The sequence below is a fragment of the Eubalaena glacialis genome, chromosome 4 (genome assembly GCF_028564815.1).
Source record: "Eubalaena glacialis isolate mEubGla1 chromosome 4, mEubGla1.1.hap2.+ XY, whole genome shotgun sequence".
Taxonomy (NCBI): Eukaryota; Metazoa; Chordata; class Mammalia; order Artiodactyla; family Balaenidae; genus Eubalaena; species Eubalaena glacialis.
Window position 1 is genome coordinate 184,280,656 of NC_083719.1, and position 21,460 is coordinate 184,302,115.

The window sequence follows — 21,460 nt, forward strand, 5'->3', positions numbered from 1 at the left end:
ATTTTTCAAATTTTATTGAAGTATACATGATTTACAATGTTGTATTACTGCTGTACAGCAAAGTGATTCAGTCATATATATATTCTTTTTCATATTCTTTTCTATTGTGGTTTATCACAGGATATTGAATATAGTTCTCTGTGCTATACAGTAGAACCTTGTTTATCCATCCTATATATAATAGTTTGCACCTGCTAATCCCAAACTCCCCATCCTTCCCTTCCCCACCCCCTCCCCCTTGGCAACCACAAGTCTGTACGATTTTATTTTTATGGAGACTCATTATTCTACTTCCCTTGAGTATTTCCTTTAGTAGTGTTTACTTAAGACACTAGATGATGGAATTATAAGTTAATGAACACATCCTCACTCACTGATGCCCCTGCCTTTCAGAGGAAAAAGAAAATACAGACTACACCCTCCTGCTTTCCCTATTATCTCTCTTATCATGGATTATTTTCTACCAAGACACATATTTCCATCTTTGATGCCAAATGAGAACTGCAAGGACTTGTTTCCTGCTTCTGCATTGAGAGTCTACCATGTGTGCCATGATTGGGCCTAATTTTGTTTTGAGCTTAGAATGGCTGGTGTATTAAGGAGGTTCAAAGACTAACATGCAGTGAAGAGCATGGTCTCAGGGCTAGAAGGTTTTGTTTTGAATCCTGATCCTGTCTTTACCACTTGCTAGCTTTGTAATCTGTAGGCCCCAGTTAACTCACAAAAGGAGATTAGAGTATCTACATTATAGTTTTGGAGGATTACCTCAGTTTACATTAACTGAACTAATTTATGGGAAACAAAACAGTGGCAGATATATAGTAAACATACTAAAATGTTCACATAGTGAGAAAAAAGAATCAGCCCTTGGGAACGGGGATCTACCTGGCCTGGTCTTCACTCCTAGGCTGTGGTGTTTTGCTGAACAGAAACCTTTTTTTTTTTTTTTTTTTTAATTTCTTGGCCATGCCACGTGGTGGCATACAGGATCCTAGTTCCCCGACCAGGGATCGAAACTGCACCCCCTGCAGTGGAAGTGCAGTCTTAACCACTGGACCACCAGGCAGGTCCCTTAAACAGAAACCATTTTAAACAACACTGTCATCAGACAAGGCCACTGGGTGTTATGGAGTAAGGCACAAGCAAGAGTACTCTGTGATCATGTCATCACACAGGATCAAAAGAATTATGCAAATCACAAAAATGATGAAATTTTCTCCTAGTCTAGCTAACAAAACTGACTTGTTTCCTTACAAGTTAATTTTAGCCCCAGTCCCTTCTTTTTGCCTTCTAAACAAGAAATATTAAAATTCCCAGTCAGGGACTTCCCTGGTGGCGCAGTGGTTAAGAATCCGCCTGCCAATGCAGGGGACACGGGTTCGAGCCCTGGTCCGGGAAGATCCCACACGCCGTGGAGCAACTAAGCCCGTGCGCCACAACTACTGAGCCCACGCACCTAGAGCCCGTGCTCCGCAACAAGAGAAGCCACTGCAATGAGAAGCCCGCTCACTGCAACAAAGAGTAGCCCCTGCTCACCGCAACTAGAGAAAGCCCGCGCACAGCAACGAAGACCCAATGCAGCCAAAAATAAATAATAAAATAAATAAATTTTATTTAAAAAAAAAGTCCCCAAGAGCTGTCTCAGACTTGATGATTCATTAGGACTGATAGGATTCAGAAAAGCCATTATATCATGATTATGGTGAAAGGATAAGATTAAAAGCAGCAAAGGGAAAAGGCATATATATGGTGAAGTGGAGGAGAAATCAGGAGCAAGCTTCCAGTTGTCTTCTCTCAGTACAGTCACGTGGACAGCACCCAGCAGTGATAGTGACAACATGTGAACTGCTGCCAATCGCAGAAGCTCACCTGAGCTTTGGTCTCCAGATTTTTATTGGGGGGTCATGTAGAACCCACATAACTGAGCTTAGCCACTCAGTCTCCAGCTATTTTCCTCAGAGGTCAAATGGATACAGCTTCACCTATGGCCTTATGCATACAAAACAGGCATTCACCTTAAGTCACACTGTTAGCATCAACTATCTAGTCAAACTGATAAAAAGTGTGGCCCAAGGCCTCAGGCAGACAAAACAGTCTTATCGGGCAGAATATTCCAAGGACTCAGAACTTATTTCCCAGGAGCTGGTCAAGGACCAGTGCGTTCTTTGAAAAGTGTGGAGATTGAGCAACCAAAGCCTGCTAATACTTTACTGCACACTTCCTGGCAACAGCCAACCTGGTGCAAAGCTTCTTTGAAGTGTCCCCCCAAATCATCTGAAATAAGTCTGATTCCCATACGTTCTTTCTAACAGAATTTCTGAGATGTCCTGTTGTTCTTCATGCTATGTGGTCACCCCACTGCATATAAGTCAACAAACCCAATTTTGTTCAACTCCAGGTGTGTTTCTCTTGGGTTCTGGTTGGTGGGCATTGACATAGCCAATATATAAGCTTTTATTCTTATGAATGAATAAGTTGCTTTAATGGGAAACTATTATAAGAAAATTCACATGAAAAAAATTTAAGATAGTTATGTACTATAATCTCAGAACATGTTTGAAAAGATAAAAATTACATTACTGATTTGATAATACATAACTGTATTGGAATATTTTAACATATCCTCTCTCAGTACATGAAAGATAATGTTTTAAGTATACAGCAAACATAAAACCAGTTTTACTTGGATTTTTCTAAGAAATATGTACAGAACCTTGTGTCGGACTTAAAAAATATGTATCTTATTTTGCAAGCATGAAAATTTTAATTATTGACCACATATTAAGTTCATTGTTTAGAGACTGCATTCAGCTGTGAATAACAGAAAACTCACACAATGTGCTTCATGTATCTGTACAGTGCCCATCTCTCATGTGGAACTATCTGGAAACAAAAAGTACAGGGTAAATGCAACCACTCAACAAGGCAATCAGGAAATAAAGTCCTATGTGTTTTCTGAGATCACAACTGTAAATTTCAGGATAGAGTCAGGAACACAGGGCCACTAGATATAAGAAGATGTTCACTACACAAATTAGACCCAACACAAATATGGTAAGAACTGGAGAAAAGAGAGAATGTCAGAGAAGGTCATCAACCAAGAAAGTATAAAATCAATGGTGTGGGTGGACATGTTGGAGTTTGCAGGAAGATCCAAATTGTGGACTGGAACATAATAATAATTAGAAACAAATAAAACCAACATTCCACTAGTTACATATTTTAAAATACACTCAGGGGGACTTCTCTGGCGGTCCAGTGGTTAAGACTTCACACTTCTACTGCAGGGGGTGCGGGTTTGATCCCTGGTTGGGGAAATTAAGATCCCGCATGCCATGCAGTGTGGCAAAAAAAAAAAAAATATATATATATATATATATTCACACACTTCAAAATATCTATGGGTCCAAAAGATTTCATAGTGTAAATAACCTTTATATAAGCAATTCATGATGAAAACCAAAAGGTATGTAATTTGGCTGACAGGGTATGTAGTGGGTAGAATGGTGCCTTCCCCCTCCCCCCCCCAAAGATATGTCCACTTAGAACCTGTGAATGTGACCTTATTTGGAAAAAGAGTCTTTGTAAATGTAATAAGGACCTCAAGATGAGATCATCCTAGAGTGCGCGCTGAATCCAATGACAGGTGTCCTTACAAGAGAAGGGGATAAAACACTTGGAGGAGAAGGTGATGTTAAGATTAAGACAGAAATTGGGCTTCCCTGGTGACACAGTGGTTGGGAATCCACCTGCCAATGCAGGGGACACGGGTTCGAGCCCTGGTCCAGGAGGATCCCACATGCCGTGGAGCAGCTGGGCCCGTGCACCACAACTACTGAGCCTGCGAGCCACAACTACTGAAGCCCACGCACTTAGAGCCTGTGCTCCGCAACGAGAGAGGCCACCGCTGTAGGCCTTCCCACTCAACGAGGAGTGCCCCCTGCTCGCCGCAACTAGGGAAGGCCTGTGCACAGCAACGAAGACCCAATGCAGCCAAAATTAAATTAATTAATTTTTAAAAATTAAGACAAATTGGAATGATGCATGCTTGTGTCTACTGGGACTTCCTGGCAGTCCAGTGGTTGGGACTCTGTGCTTCCACTGCAGGGGGTGCAGTTTCAATCCCTGGTCAGGGAACTAAGATCCTGCATGTCTCAAAGTGTGGCCCAAAAAATTAATTAATAAATAAATAAATGATGGCGTCCACAAGCCAAGACACCAGGGACTGCTGTAGCCACTGGAAGTTTGTAGAGCACGTGGATCTGATTCTTCTTCAGAACGCTCATGAGGAAGCAACCCTAATAACACCTTGATTTCCAATTTCTAGTACCCAAAACTGGAAGAGAATACATTTGTTTCTTTAAGCCACCAACTTTGTGGCAATCTGTTAGGGCAGCCCTGGCAAAGTAATACTTAAAGAATTATTATCTCCTAGCTGTTATTCTCAGAAAGAACTGGAAATAATGTGATAGGGATCTACTTTAAGAATAAGGCACTAATAAAGCCAACAGTGTATCCAAGACCTTTGTAAGTATTTTCCAATGCTATGCAATTTGTTGTGCACAATACATGTAAACTGCATGCAGGCCTTCCATTATTGGAACTGGCATGGAGTTTCCCTCCTGAGTGAGTTTCCATGTGTTTTTTTAAGGATAGGGGAGTATAGAAGGCTTTCCCACACTGCTGACATTCAGAGTTTCTCCCCAGTGTGAATTCTCACATGTCTTTGTAAGGATGAAAGCCTACTGAAGGCTTTACCACATTCCTTACATTCATAGGGTTTCTCTCTACTGTGAGTTCTCAAATGTCCTCGAAAAGATGACGACCAACTGAAAGCTTTCCCACATTGCTTACACACATAGGGTTTCTCTCCAGTGTGAATTCGCACATGTGTTCTAAAGTATGAAGGACTACTGAAGGCTTTCTCACATTTGTTACACGCGTAAGGTTTCTCTCCAGTGTGAGTTCGCAAATGTCCCTTAAAGGATGAAGGAGAACTGAAAGATTTTCCACACTGTTTACATTCATAAGGCTTTTCTCCAGTGTGTGTCCTCATGTGAATCCTAAGGTCTGAGGGCCAGCTGTAGGCTTTCCCACATTCCACACATCTATAGGCTTTCTCTCCAGTGTGCATCCTTGCATGTATGATCAGGTAAAAAGAATGAAGGAAGGCTTTTCCACATTCCTTACATTCATAGGCTTTTTCTGCACTGTGAACCTTCACATGTTTTCTAAGAGAAGAGGGAGAAGAGAAGGATTTCTCACATTCTTTACAAGCGTAGGGTTTCTCAACAGTATGAGTTTCTCTATGTGTCCAAAGGTTTGAGGGAGATCTGAAGGTTTTCCCACATTTTTCACATTCATAAGGCTTCTCGCCAGTGTGAGTTCTTATATGGACTCTAAGTTTGGAGAAATATATAAAGGCTTTTCCACATTCTTTACATGCATAGGGTTTCTCTTCAGTGTGAGCTCTTATGTGTGCCCCAAAGGCTGAGTAAGAAATAAAAGTTCTGCCACATTCCTTACATCGATAGGGTTTTTGTCCATGTTGAGATGATGCTATGGGACTCTTGAGGGATGAAGAATCCATGATGGGTTTTTCAAACTTATTGTATTCATAGGATTTTACTCCAGTAGAAAGTCTCTTATGTACAATAAGATTGGAAATCTGGTTGGTTTCTCCACATTGATTACTTTCATTATTTTCTGAGGGTATCTCCACCACATGCCATCTGTTAAAAATAGGAATCATATTACTAATGATTTGTTAACAATTCATTATGGCTTTTAATGATTAATATGATTACACTTTTACCATTTTCAGTGAATGTGTATGTTTCTTGCCCTGTTAGAATTGTTTCAAAGTGATATAAGCTGAGTGCTCTGACAGAGGGCTCAACCTGAGGTACCATTTTCACTGTTTTTTAAATATGGGATTTTGTTTCCTGACAATTGTTTACAACTGAACTATGTCTCAATCAACCAACATCTGAATCGTTTATAAAATTGTCTTGTGAAAATTCTCTGTGAACACTTAAGATCTGACATATATCTACACACATATTAATATCATGGCACTCTCTCCTGAGACCTACTTTCTCTAATGTATGTGTCACTCACCTCAAATCTGTTCTCTGGTTCTTGTGCTGATCTTCAATGCTATGGCATTTCCAGTTTTCTCCTAAAATGAAGAACCAGGAATCATTTCTTCTGAAACTTACTATATTCTGTTCATTTCATATTTCTTCCCCAAACATTCACTGTAAAGGACTTAACCCATTGATTTTAATTTGAGTGCCATAATATGAAAAATAGTAACAAGTTTACTTTCTTTGTAACGAACTGGTGGGATTAAGGCAAGAAAATATGTACATTTCTTTCCAAGAGCAACCCAAGAGATAAATTTTATAAGGAAAAATGCACTTTTGAGTAAAAAAAGAATTGGAGGAGTTTTGGCTACTTCAGGACTTTGACAATAATAAGGATAAGAAGGCAAAATGGTGGGCAATTTACTGGAAATACTTCCATGAAGATTGAGACTTCTGGTGACATAAATGCCCTATTGTCAGGAAGCAACATAGGACGGAATTGGACAAAATGCATATGCCCAAATATAAACTTTAAAAGAGGAAATATGGAAGGTCTTTCAATGTGGGCAAGGCCATTCGTGAGGATGAATGAAAAGTCAAAAAAAGGGAAGCTAACATATCTGCAAAATTCCACTTCCCCAGAAAGAAGAGTAATTTCTTTTTCTAATTAATATTTCCAAATGTAATGTTCCCCAACAAGGGCTGTTCCTCTTAAGGAAGAGTTATAACCCTTACAGAGGCTAAAAACATTAATGAGAAAGTAGTAGGTTTCATACATACATGAGAAAGCTGTTAGACTGTATGCTCCATAGTAATGTGACCATGTCTGTCTTACTTAGCAATAAATTCCCACTGTTCAGCCCAAGTTCTAGAGCAAGCTCAATAGCTTGGGGATACCTGTCCTCTAGAGAGTCAGTAAAGGAATGATGTCATCCTTACCCACTGAGGCCAGGTTCCTGAAGGTCTCCAGCATCACATCTCTGTAGAGGTTCCTCTGAGCTGGATCCAACAAAGCCCACTCTTCTGGGGTGAAGTCCACAGCCACATCCTCAAAGACCACTGACTCCTAAAACATCCAACAAATTCTGGTTTAACAAGGTACCACTTTCTACCTGTGTGTGCAGAAGGAAGGGGGAGGCTGACAGCATTGGGGAACCGGGACTAAATTCACAGCAAGTTCATCCATGGTTCTGTGGTCTCCCATCAACTCTAGGGCTCTGTCATCATCTCTTCCCCTCTCTTCAGCGCTGACTTCCTCAGAGATGCCAGCCTGTCTCATAGATTTAACAGCATCTCTAATGAACCCATCTCTGTAGTTTGACTCTGGCTCCTTCCACTCTTCCCCTCCATCTGAAGGGTCCAGAACAGTCCACAATACATTGGAGATATGGAAGAAATACTGTACAAATAAAACAATTATTTTGTCTTTAAAAACATCAGTTCCTTGTAATGAAAATAATTTCATCTCCTTCTTCGTGGTCCAATACAGGCCAAAGTACGATATGAAACCAAGTTAGGCCTGGATGAGGTTTTAATGAATTAAAACACAGTGAGGGTCCACGGGCATTTCTTGCTTGCCCCCCACCAACAATTTGATTCTCAAGAGGACTGATTATGCCCAACCTTCAACCCAGGCCCTGAGATGGATATATTTCCTTGGAAAATTCCATCATAAACTGGCAGGTCCACCTTCATGCAAAGCATTAATATTTACATGTCTGTCTCCTGTTCTTTTATAAAACAGCACCTTTTCCTTTCTCTCCGTGCTCTCCAGGAGGCAGTCAGTGTGTTGACAAGTTGGAGCCCAGCCAAGAGAAGGGAAGCCTAAGACTTCAGACCTCACCACAGTGCCTGCATTCAGGGGCCTGAGTGCTGATAATTATGAGTGATGTCAAAATTATGGGTGGTGGCTCTTCCTCAACTGACGTCACTGATGTCACAAGACACCAGAACAGCCTTGCCTTCCCCAGAAGAGTGCCCTGGTCCTTCCTGCCTGTGAAGAGGCAGTTCTGAGCCCACTGTAGAAATGAATTAATTGAAGTCCAGAAGGGTTTGGCTGTGAATCTGCCCAGATCATAAAAGGTATAAAGGGATCAGGTGGCACCTTCCTCCAGAAGGACATCTGCTCCCACTGAAAAGCCAGAGGCACTGACTTATACACCAGCCTCCTAGGGGCACTACACACAGCAGTCATTTCTGTACCCTGTGGCATACAGACAGGCATAACTGCCCAACCCCTGAGCATGGAATCTGATGGCTCACACGGTCCCCCAACAGCCTGGCTTTTGAGGAAGTGCATCACTCCATCGGCTTCCACACGCAGAGGTGTGAACATAGGCTGCCACACTCCAATGCAGGGGATACGGTTTACCTGTTCAATAAACAGCAGCAGAACTAGAATGCTCCAGAATGGGGACACTCTCTTATGAGGCTGGTAAGTAAAGTCAGTTGCTTTGGGCATCCCTAATTACTAATTACCAAGGCACTCTGGTATCGAGTACTCGAGACAAACTTTTATCCACAGATAAAATTCAACTAACTCTTCCACTACTGTGTATCAGGTGACAACCCTAACCCTAACCCTAACCCTAACCAGGGCCCCCTGCATTGGGAGCGTGGAGTCTTAACCACTGGACCACCAGAGAAGTCCCCGTATTGAAATTTTAATAATTTTCATTTTGCCCACTAAATACAAGTACACAGATCGTTTCAGTACATAACCAACATAATTACTGAGATAGTCTATATTATTTTTGTCATACTTAATGCTAGAAATCTGGTATGGATCTCACACATGCACCCAACTCAATTTTGATAGCTGTACAAGAGCTCAACAGCCATGTGTGGCCAGGGGTGCTCTAGTGGACAGTGCAGATCTAGACTCTGCCTGTCTCCTGGAGAGGACAGTGGAGACTACAAAAATGGAACATTCTCTTCACATCAGACATCCTTGGGCTCCTTCTCCTGGCAAAGCCCTCTGTCTCAGGCAAGTTGCTTCTCTATACACCTGTAGCTCTGACTCATTCATTTGCTGAAAATCTATTTAAGTGATAATTCCTACTACATGCAGTAGTAGGCATTATCAGCACTTGATACACCACTTGAGAAATCAGAGTGCGTGCGATACAGCACTTGAGAAAAATTCTGAACCACATGGATCTTAAAATCTCACGGTGGAAGACAATAAGTAAGTTGAATATTATCTAGATGAAGGGGTAAGTGCTGTAGGTAAAATACAGGACAATGAAGGCATTTGGAACTAGGAACATGAGCAAAGGGACTGGGGCAGGATGAAATCATAACAGTGACATAACCATCTGGGTAACATTGGAAATGGATACTGTGGCTTGTTTTTTTGTTTGTTTGTTTTTAATGCCACTGTATTTTTAAACTATAAGGATTAGAAACAGAGTGTCATGATTTCACAAAATCTCTGGAAAGGTTTCAGGTGCTTGTTAACTTCACCATGTCCCACTGGAGAGACACTAGAATCAAAGTGTCCCCAGCCAAGAGCAGAAGCACCATCTACTCCCAGAAAAAGAAAGAAAGAACAGTACCAATGGGCTAAAAATGAACTCAAGAATCTGGAAAAAGAGAAGTAGAATAAAAGAAGAAAGCACAGAATGAAATGTGAAGGGCAAAATGAACGATATAAAAGGGAGGCTAAAAACACATCTCTTGGGAATTCCCTGGCGGGCCAGTGGTTAGGACTCTGTGGTTTCACTGCCAAGAGCCTGGGTTCAACTCCTGGTTGGGGAACCAAGATCCCACAAGCTGTGCGGTGAGTCCAAAACAAAAAACCGTACAAACCACATCTCTTACAACTAATCAGATTGCAACCTCTGACAATTTTTTTCAAGAAAAACAAAGCATGGGCAAATAAAGTTACAAATGAAAAAGCAGGCATAATTAGGGGTGTTCTAGGGATTAAACACGAGAGGAGGGGAATGGTCTAAAAATTTTTAAATCTGAGTACTTCCATACTACTCAGTAGTCGAAAGTAATTTAAAGATAATAAAAGGGTGTTTTCAAACATTCACAAAAAGGAAACAAAAATCCCAAATTGTTTTACAGGCTAGTTTTATAAAATATTAACGAGATCAATAATTCTACGTGCAGAAAACAATTCCTTTTTCAGAGACATGCCAGGAGCAGAAGAGTACAAATGAAAAAAACTATCATTAACAAACACAGGTGCAAAATTCTATTAAAAATTAGTTCCCTAAATAATGAGTAATGTGCATAATCAAGCACAACCAAGCTTTTTTTTTTTTTGCCGAGCCATGGGCATGTGGGATCTTAGTTCCCCGACCAGGGATCGAACCCGTGCCCCCTGCAGTGGAAGCATGAAGTCCTAACCACTGGACCGCCAGGGAAGTCCCACAACCAAGCTCATTTTATTCTAGGAATGCAATAATGTTTAAAAATTAATCCATTTTATAACACCAGGAACTCTACTCAGTGCTCCGTGGTGACCTTAATGGGAAGGAAATCTAAAAAAGAGGGGATATATATACACGTAAAACTGATTCACTGTGCTATACAGCAGGAACTAACACATTGTGAAGCAACTATACTCCAATAAAAATTAAAAATAAATAGATTTTTTTTGTAGTTTTCAGTATACAAAAGTTAATCCATTTTACTATATTAATAGAAATGCAGAAAAATCATAATTCGTTGTCCTCAAATCCAAAACAATGACTAGCATTAATGGACATAAAAATTTAATACATCAGAACTAGAAGGAACACGGCTAACCAGGGAAGATGGTGCATAAAAACACTTACTGCAATGTTAAATGAAAAATCTGAAATAGTAAAACAGCTCTCTTGTCAAGAAGACAAGACACACAGAGTACCTTATTCTACACTGGACTGGAGGTCCTGGTGAATCATTTAAAAAGAAAAGAAAAAGGTAAAATGACAGGACAAGAAAAAAGCTGAAGTATCATTATTTGCAGGTAAGATTTTGTAAGTAAAGATTCAAAGATTTTACAGATCAATAATTAAAATCTATGCTTGCACCTAACAAAGACACTAAGAAAAATGCTCAAAAATGAGTTTACTTCTATGTACCAGGAACAGTATTTTTTGTTTTAAAGATAGCATTTAAATTAGCATCAACATTACATGCAGAACAAGTCTAACAAAGGTTTTGTAAAACATGACGAAAACAGTAAAACATTATTAAAGGAAATTAATGGAGAGACATACCAAGACCGTGGATCGCGAAGTTCAATACTGTAAAGGATGTAGATGCACCCTCGAATTCATCTACAGGTTCAATGTAATTGCAACTCACTCTTTGTACTTGAAATGCTGATTCTAATCCTAGTTTTTTACATGCGAGAAACTCAATCCCATGGGCACCAGAATCCATCCATTTCATGAAAAATACCTTGACTGTCTAAAGTGCTATACCCTCCCCCCTGTGGTTGCGATAAACGAATGAGAAATTAAAAGATCCCCTCGTTTAAAGCCTCATAGTTTAGAAAGCTTGGTGAGTCAGTAAAGAAAAAGCAGGGGATACAGGGGGACCCCTCCCCCACCCCGCGACCAAGGACGGGGACTCTGGCCGGGACCCTGGGGGAGGGGCGTGGAGACCCCGGCCCGCGTCAGCTTCCAGCTGGTTCCTGCCGGTTCGAACCAGCCCCTCCCAGTCTCCGAGCCGGTCAGCGCACTCACCATCTCCGCCCCGCTCCGGACTCTGCCGGAAGTCCTTCCTGCGGCCTCGCGGCCCCGGGACCTGAGCAGGTGAGAGTGATGAGGAAGATTAACCTCGGGCCGCGCGGGGTAGGGGCGCACCAGCACCACTGCCGGCCGAGAACGACCCCGACATGGGCTGGGAGCGTGCCCGCCCCCCGGCCCTGATTGGACGGTGTTCCGGGCCCCGCGCCCGGATTGGATAGAATTGGGATCCCCGCCCTCTGATTGGACGGTTCTCCAGGTACTCCCTCCCCATGGGGACTCTGATTGGGTAGTTTCCCGAGGCGCGCACCCTGATTGCACAGCGCTTCGGGCACCGCCTTTGGAGCCTCTGAGGATAGTGCTACAGACCCCGGTGCCCCTGATTGGGCAATTTGAGTGTCTGCACTGACCCTGCCTGGGAGATGGGCGGGGGCAGGGATCACGTGGAAGAGCCGGGCGGAAACGTGGATTCTCAGCTTCTGCCCTGTCCTTGTCCGGCCTTCTACCCTGGACGCGAAACTGCCTGCGCCGGATGTGGGCTCCGGGCGGAACTCGCTCCCGGCTGGTCGGAGTTGGCGTCAGCCCGCAGCTCGACAGTCCCTCTTCGTCCTCCTTTCTGGTCTCGGATGTCCTGACTCAGTTTCCACGCGGAGCACCCCGTGTCTGGAGGCGGGACTGGACAGGACGCGGGAGGCTGGTGACTTCCAGGGTCAGGGGTGGACCTGGGGCTTTAGGAACCACGACCTCTAGTATATCAGCACCTACACTGAAAATTGATATCATTGTGTCTGAGTTTTCAGGGAAACCGTATTTTTTCCACTTTGGTCTCGAAATCTGATTTTTTTTTTTTTTTAATGCACTTAGATCTGATTCTGGTTTGCTTCTATAAGATTTCATTTCTATCATTTTAGCGTTATGATCAGAATTTTTCTTGTCAGTGTTCCCATTTATATTCTTTGTCCTTCCCTCCGTTATTTTCTCTATTTTTTTTCGTTTGGCCGCGCGGCTTGCAGGATCTTAGTTCCCGGACCAGGGATGGAACCCATGCCCCCTGCAGTGGAAGCGCCCTGTCCTAACCACTGGACTGCCAGGGAATTCCCTTCCTTCCGTTATTTTGTTTAAAATCTGTGCGGAGGCACCCCTCCTCCCCCCAGCTTCTGTTGCCATAGGTCTGCAGGGGTCCAACACCACCCTCTCTCCATTCTGCAGATCTAATCCATCAATTAAAAAATCAGTGACATTTTTCCTGTAAGAAAACATCCCCTTCTCCTTCTCCCCACAGTCGGGGACCTCGTGTTCTACTCCTTGGTCTCAGTGTAAAAGTCTCTCTCTCACGTGACCTTTTGGGAAGCCCCCCGGAAGCATTATCTCTCCTTTTGTTAATTGCTCTAATAGGAATCTTGCATTTATACTCCTCATTTTCTGTGAGTTTATTTGGTGCTTATTGTCTGTCTCCCCGACGTAATTTCAGCACTATTGGAAAGAAGTCTATGGCCTTATTTCACAATCTTAGCTGCTAGACACACTGCCATTATTATTATTATTAAATTTTCTCTGATCGATTTTAGGCAATGACTGCCGGGCCAGGCTGCTACTCATTGAAGGTGTTTGAGAGCACTAAGTGAAGAGGAACTGATATCAGTAGGACTTCCGACTGAAAGGAACAACCAAACCAAACAAATATGTCTATTTTCACCTCAATTATTTATCATTGCTTTAATCTGTTATAAGATCATGTCAGAATAGACACTGAGCCCTATAAAGTATACGAATAAATATTGTGATTGGAGGTGATAGCATTGCTTTCTTGAGAAACTAAAGATGAAACAACTATAAAACTGTTAAAACTATTGGCAATTTACTAGTTACTGATTAAATGTATACGATTTACATAATAAAATACATTATTGGACTAAAATTGCATTTTCTGGGAAACTATATATTAGACATTGCAGGATAGGCTTAATGCCGTGTGCAGGATCCATATAAGAACATTTTAAAGTGTTTCCTGATGAAGTGACAAAGGTGTCACCTTCATGGATATATAAACAACATTGTTGGATTGAAGACTCCTCAGTTCAAAGATGCAGATCTCTCTAAACCCAGCCATAAAATTTAGAGAAATTTCCAACCAAATTTGCATCAAGAAGTACTGTATGCCTCATAATAAGATAATTGTAAAAGAATTTCTGAAAGTAGTGCAAGGAGTAGGTAGGCAAATGTAAATGAAGAATGAGGAAGAACTTCTGATCAGATCACCAGTTAAAATAACGAATGAGTACAAATAATTGAAATGGCCCTCAGAAACAAGGAATTATCTGACTCAAAATAACAATAGTGCCATTGTTGAGAAATCTTGGAATGAACATATACGCCCTTGAGAGTCTATAAACATACACAAGAATATAATAAAATACTGTATGTGATGATTTATGGCAAGAGATGATTCAATCTCAGCCCTCTTTCTACTACATCCAGATAAATTCCAGATGGGATATAGATTTAAACTTAAAAAAAGAGGGACTTCTCTGGAAGTCCAGTGGTTAAGACTCCATGCTTCCTCTGCAGGGGCACGGGTTCTATCCCTGGTTGGGGAACTAAGATCCCACATGCCACAGGACATCTAAGCCTTTGTGCTCTAAAGCCCACGCGCCGCAACTAGAGAGCTTGTGTGCCGCAAGTACTGAGCCTGCTTGCTCTGGAGCCTACGCGCCACAACTAGAGAGAAGCCCATGCCACAACAAAGAGCCTGGGCGCTGCAATGAAAGATGCCGCATGCCACAAGGAAGATCCCACGTGCCGCAACAAAGACCCGATGCAGCTAAAAAAAAAAAAAAACTAAAAGAAAACATCAGTAAGTATTTCTGTATACTTAGGGAGTGAAAGTCACGACATCCAAAGAAAAACTATAAATAGAATGATGACAAGATTTGAAAAAAATAAAGTAAAAACGTCATAAATGATAAGATGAAAGACATACTAACTTGGAAATGTTTTCAATGCTGTCATAGCAAAAAACGCAATATCATTAATAGTTTTTTTTGTCTGCATTGGGTCTTCGTTGCTGTGCGGGGGGCTCTCTGCAGTTGGGGCGAGTGTGGGCCACTCTTCTTGTGGTGCGCGGGCCTCTCACTGCGGTGACTTTTGTTGCGGAGCATGGGCTCTAGGCGCACGGGCCTCAGCAGTTGTGGCTGGCGGGCTCTAGAGCGCAGACTCAGTAGTCGTGGCGCGCGGGCTTAGTTGCTCGTGGCATGTAGTATCCTCCTGGGCCAGGGCTCGAACCCGTGTCCCCTGCATTGGCAGGCAGACTCTTAACCACTGTGCCACCAGGGAAACCCTAATTAATAGTTTTAAAAGCACTTATAAATCAGAAGCAAAATGTTAAAGTCCAAGAAAAATGTGCAAAGGCTGTACACAGAAACTTACAAAATCATAAATTACAAAATGTCCTGTAAAGATAACGAAAATAGATTAGTTCCTTAGGCCCAGGATGGATTGTAGGAATAAATACACTTACTAACCACTAAAATTACCATTTTGGTTTCCTTGAGGCGTATTGTTGGGGAAAGGTCAAAGAGATGCTTCTAGAGCTGTTCCTTAAGATAGTAAGCCTGAAGCAACACCTCACTCATGGAAGAATTTCAGAAATTAGTATTGCCATCAATATACTGAGAGATGCAGGGACTTTTTTTTTTTAACTACCTTTTCTTTAATTTGAATGTTTGGTTGTTATAAAAGCTATGGAGGTTGAGTTTGGAATATCACAATCTTTTTTTTAAGGTTTTTAATTTTATTGAAGTAGAGTTGATTTACAATGTTATGTTAATTTCTGCTGTACAACAAAGTGATTCAGTTATACATATATATATATATACATTCTTTTTCATATTATTTTCCATTATGGTTCATCACAGGATGCTGAATACAGTTCCCTGTGCTAGACAGTAGGACCTTGTTTATTTTATCTCTGATACATTATTATTGACTAAAGTCCTTGCAGGCTAGTGCTGGAGTTCCAACCTCAGCCACATGTATTTTAATTGGCAAACAACCTGATACCCTATGAACCACATACACCCAAATCTGGTCATATGATTTAAAACCTATTTGCAACAGAACCATCTCGTCATCCTTCTGGGCAACACCTTGGACTGTTGGGAGCTTCTAGATTCAGCCACCCATAACTGAGGCTTTAATTGTGCCAGTTAAGTCCAGTGATGGCAGTTTCAGAGAGGCTGCCATCACCTTTGCTAGCTGTGCACCTAGCACAGGTATTTGAAAGGTATTTGCAAGTCAAGCTCCCAGGCCCACAGTTGCCATCGAATTCTGCAAGTGGCTCAGCCTCTATGGCTCTACCATAGAGCCACAAAAATTAGATGCACATCAACCCAAATGGGTATCCACTGGGAAAGGATATCCCAGTGCCATATCACCCTGGGCAACATGGCCCTAGAACCAAGCTCTCAGGAAGCTGCAGGATTCATCATTTTAAAAGTATGTTTATGGGAATTATCTGGCGGTCCAGTGGTTAGGGCTCCGTGCTTCCACTGCAGGTGGCACGGGTTCGATCCCTGGTAGGGGAACTAATATCCCACATGCCCCATGGCGCGGCCAAAAAAATAAAAGTATGTCTAATAAACTAATCTAGACTTAGATAAAGAGAAACACATCTCAGCGATGTGTCAGCTTCTCCAGCCACACAGAAAAGGGCTTTTCTCGTCTGTGTGAGGAGGGGAGGAGGGAAGTTGGGCGAGTGAGGGCGGTGCGTGGACTGCGGGTCAGTGTGGCTGGACTGGACAGGGCTCCCTGGGTGGCCTATTCTCTGGAGAAGCTGACCAAGGGCTTGCTCTGAACCTCAGGGTTGCTCAGACGTGGGGAGACCCAACGGTACCCCCCTCCTGTGGGAGGGAGCCTGATGCTGTGGGGTAAGAAATGGGACACAGAGAACTTGGTCAAGCCCAGATATACGGGCGGGTCAGGAGGGCGGTAGGTGTCAAAGGTCACACGTCAAACCCGGCCGAATCCTGCCTTACAGGCGGACGTTTCTTTGTTCTTAAAGGGCACAGACCCATGGTGACCTTTGACCCCGGGTCGACCATTGACCCTGGAGGTCACCAGGCTCTCCCGGCCCATCTTGTCCAGTCCCGACTCTGGACAGGGGTCTCTCCGCGGGGAAACTGAGTCAGGACGTCCCGATCCGGGTTCGCCTGCCCGGGAACAAGTTCTGCTGGGAGCCTACGTCCCGGGCTCGAAAACCGCACTTCCGCCCGGCTTAGGGACCTGACCAACGTCCCAGCTTATCACTGAGGCCTTAGGGACTATAACACTGTCCAATCAAGGGAGACGGGGGCGGGGCCCGGGAAACAATCAGAAGCGCTAGGGTGGAGCCCGTGAAACTGGGCGGAGGGACGGGGAGGGTCTGAACAACTGTCCAATCAGACCCCGGAAGCTTGTCCGCGCACTATACATTCGGAGTCCTCAATAGGGTGAGTGCCTGGAATATCGTCCAATCAGAGCGCCGGTTCCCGAAGAACAATCCAATCAAGGATTGCGAGGGCCGGTTCTGGAGTCCTTTACTAAAGGGCGCCGGGGGCGGGTCACTGAGTAGCGTACACTCAGAAGCCCCGGTGGGGGAGTGCTTGGAGCACCGTCCAATCAGAGGGCGGAGGCCCGGAGCTCCGTCCAATCAGGGTCGGGGGTGGGTGCCCTCCCAGCCCTCCCAGCCCTCCCAGCCCTCCCAGCCCTCCCAGCCCTCCCAGCCCTCCCAGCCCTCCCAGCCCTCCCAGCCCTCCCAGCCCGCGCAGGCGTCGCTCTCGGCGGATCTCGGCGCGCCTGCGCACCTGCGGGGCGCGGACCCAGGTGTCCAGTCTCTGTGGCTCTCACCGGCCCAGATCGCGGGGCCGCGGGAGGACGCCCTGGACACCCAGGACCTGGGCGGAGATGGTGAGTGCGCGGGCCGGGGCCAGAGACCGGGAGGGGCTGATTAGGACCGGCTGGGAGCTGAGGCAGGCCCGGGTCTTCCGCGCCCGCTCCCCTGGATTCCGACCCGAGTCTCCCCCTCGGCCGCGGGGTGCGGTCCCGGCGTCCTGTCTTTCCCGTCCTCTCGTGGTGGGGCGGGGGAGTCCCGACCTGAGTATGCGTACCTTGGGGGTCCCAGGGAGGACCGGGTGACCCGGGCAGTGGTCAGGGGCGGAGGTGAGGGAACCCGCCGTGACCTGACAGATAAAGTCAAACCCTTATTGGGTAAGGAGAGACTTTATTCCCGTTAAAAAACAAAATTCAACTGAGTACATTTTGAAGCTCTTACTGGCTGTATTCAACAATTCATGAATCTGGCAGCTTCCCATCCAGCGTATCTATAAGGGCGCTGCTAGGAGCTGCACGGAATGAAAGTCTTCCATAGGCAGAGGGAGCGGGACAAAGGAAGTAGCGAAAGTTGATTGTCTGTGGCCAGGTTACTCTACGGAGCGCAGGGATCTGTCAGGCAGATCACTTCACTGTGCTGACCAGGTAATTCCTGACTGACTGGTTTCAGATTCGGTTTCTGGGAGAGGCTGAAACTGTAATTAAGTCTCTGGTTATTTGGGACTTAGCATAACCGATTCCGTTTGGGGCTGTGGTCTTGTTTTTAATATTCCAAAGACTTGGAATAGGGACAGGGCTCGGATCCCACAAATGTGCCAGGGTCTCAGACTAAACAGAAAAGGGCTGTGGGTGAGGAGGGTGAGAGCAAGGCTGTTTGACAGAATGGGGCGTCCCTGTGGTCAGCGCATTCTCAGCCGGGGGTCGGGGAAGGGGGCCGGGGGGAGGGTTTGCTCTGCAACTCAGTGCTTCTCAGTGGGGTCGGGGGGAGGGAGTGGTGACCCAAAGTCAGGGGCCTGTGGGTAGACAGGAGCCTAAGTAAAGTTTGGGTAAGAAATGGGCAATTGTGAACACTGGGTCAAGCCAGTGTCAAATAAAACTCCAAACTTCCTAAAGGCAGACTTTCATTCAAATGAGTTCCTGCAGGGGGAGAAGGGTCTGCTGGACATCTGACCCCAAGATCTGCAAGCGTCTCAAGAGTTGGGCAAAGAGAGTTTCTTTTACACAGAGGCTTAAACAACACCAGGAGGGACCAGGTGTGATGCTTGGATAGCAGATCCCTGAGGCCAGCCTGTCCTTAGGGGTCTGTCTGCTGGCTGGGGTGAGGCCAGGTCAGGGGGAAGGAGAGGAGCTGAACCAAAATTTGGCCAATAAGCATTTGTTCTGCTTGGTCAGTGGGGGGAACAGTTCCGCTAATCACTGATGAGGTGGAGATGGGGCTTTGCGGGGACTGCGTCTGGGCTTGTCCTGGATAAACAAGGGGCCTCCGTGTGAGTCTTATCTGAGTCAGGTGGGTCACGGGGGCGGTTTCTTGCAGCCTGCTGTTTTCCAGAACACCAAAGGGTGGGGGGTCCTTTCACCTTCCATCGAAGTTTCCAGGAGCACAGGGCTCAGGGAGGGTTCAGCATTGTCTCCTGACACCTGTGAGCTGCCTCCTCTGGGTCCAGCTCAGCACTAATAGCTTCCTTTCCCTAATCCAGCTTCCGGTTTCAGCAAGTGTAAAATTCTGCATTCTTTTTGCCTGGTTTCTTCTCCTTAGTGAGGGTAGTAAGCATCTCAGGTCTTTACCCTTTCCTGCTGACTTGTATTACTCTGGGCCTTTGGGCCTTAACCAGAGATGCCTCTGGGGAGAAGTGTCTTAGTACAGAAAATGTTTTCTCTTCCATTAGAATTTCAGGAAATGCAGGCAGTCCCACCCCTTCATGTGAAATGGGTGGAGAGATGGAGTAAAAAGATTCAGAGAAATTGTAATGACTCTTCCATGCAGGGTGCAGAGTTCTGACACTGTCTGAATCTGGTCCACTAACTGTTATTACCTGGACAACAGAGATGAATGGAAATTCTGTGGAATGTGACCAGGGCTACTGAGACTTGCTCACTTCTGATTAGATGAGTTACAGCTTGTCATCATGAGGTTATTAGTGAACTGATGCCTGTCTTCTGAAAGGGATGAGCAGTAACCAGTTGCTCAAACCATAAAAGTAACCTAGAATTTCCCTCTCCTACATTACCATGAACACAGGAGGAAGCAGTGATCCTGCAGGTTCTCATTTACACACTGAGACAGGGGTCTTTGTCTCCTGTAAATGACCCACGGTGCTTGAAGTAGGTGCATCACCTGGGGCGGGGACAAGCTGAGCCTGTGAGGGAGGTGAAGGAAGGTGCTCTGGGCCCTTGCAACCACCCGTCCCCACACATGTGGCCTCCAGACCGTAGAACCACCACAGAAGGAGGTGTTTATGGCACGAGCATGGGGTAGGGGATCCACCTGCAGAAGGGCTGGGGGTGGTTTGTCAGCTGAGGTTGTGTTGCCCTCACCTGTTTCCTGATCTTTGCTTTTGGCCTCATCCAAGGAGTTGGTGAATTGAGTGTGATGTGTGCACCCTGAGTGAGTCTGTGAAGGTCAGACTTAGGGAAGGCTCCTTGGGCTCAACTGCTGCTGAGAGGGTTGATGAATTGGAGAGCTTCTCCGGGTCAGAACTTCAACTTGAGTGTTTCCTCTTGGGTGAGAATTGAGGTCCACAGGAGGAGGCATTTCCACATTTCCGAGCTCTGGCACTCGGTCCCTCCCCCTGCCCTGGGGGCGTCCAGCCAGGCTGTGTGTCGGCAGGGGGATCCCAGTTCCCCAGCTCGGAAGGCTTTGACCTTCTGACTTGGGGTTTCCTTGTGCACCGTGGGCAGCAGGCTGCTGGTCTGAGCGGCTCACACTTGGCTGCTCTTCCCTTTTGTTTCCTTGATGGAATCTTGTGCCCTGTGACTCAGTGTGTGACTACTGAAGACTTTCGTTCCGTTACTTGAAGGTGTAGATTTTTATTCCCTTGGTCGGTTGGTAGCACTTCCCAGTGAGCGGCCCCCAGGGTGCCGATCGTCCTGGTCTTTTTGGTATTCTTTGCAGCTTTACACCTGTCCCTCATCACCAAGCAGCGTTTTGATTTTGCTTCTGCTGAATCTGCAATAAGTGAATATGACCCGTACCACACCAGTAATGGCACACGGAATGCTTCTACGTGGTTCTTGGCCCCAGTCTGTTTCACACGTGCTGGTTTCAGAGGAGGGGAGTCACCAGATGGTATCCTCCATACAGTCCTGTGGGGCTTGGGTTGTCTCATGGTTAATTTTGATTTATCAGCAGTGCTATTATTTATACTCCTTGATTTTTGTCTCCAAATGCCAATGCAATATAAATTTTTTACATGTGGAAGGAAAATTGTAGGATTGTAGATTATGGATATTTTCAAAATACTAGGAAGTGTGGATGGAGGGCTGGAGACAAGTGTTGATTCTACGCCATTTCCAGCACTTGGAGTATTACTGACGAGGGTTCTTGGACTTAAATCAACAGAAATTGATAAGAGGCCAGACAAGAAATTCCAATCAAGGCTTTATTGGGGCTCCTGCTGCAGCATGAGGGAGCGAAAACAAGTAACAGGTTTCCTTGCTCACTCTCTGAGGAGGGGGTGGGGGTGAGCTGGGTTCTCTTATGTTGGGTGGGGGGGGTCTAGTCCAGAAGTTGGGCCGGAGGGGTGGCTTGGGTGGTGTGCCCACCCCCTTGGTGGTGCTGTGTGCCAGGCGCATGGGCAATACCCTGCTTTTGCTCCG

At 45.0% G+C, this 21,460-nt stretch overlaps 2 protein-coding genes across 2 annotated transcripts in view; both read left to right on the plus strand.

The window, feature by feature from the left end:
• Nucleotides 1–8,489, plus strand: part of LOC133090712 (uncharacterized) — a 34,609-nt gene extending 26,120 nt beyond the window's left edge. The window contains exon 6 of the mRNA XM_061189072.1: nucleotides 7,864–8,489. Within this exon, the coding sequence (XP_061045055.1) occupies nucleotides 7,864–7,882 (19 nt within the window). The 3' untranslated portion in view covers nucleotides 7,883–8,489. The remainder of the gene's footprint in view (nucleotides 1–7,863) is intronic.
• A 9,191-nt stretch (nucleotides 8,490–17,680) lies between these two features.
• LOC133091448 (zinc finger protein 77-like) overlaps nucleotides 17,681–21,460 on the plus strand; it is a 36,905-nt gene continuing 33,125 nt past the window's right edge. Inside the window, exon 1 of the mRNA XM_061190779.1 lies at nucleotides 17,681–17,722. Coding sequence (XP_061046762.1) covers nucleotides 17,720–17,722 — 3 coding nt within the window. The 5' untranslated portion in view covers nucleotides 17,681–17,719. The remainder of the gene's footprint in view (nucleotides 17,723–21,460) is intronic.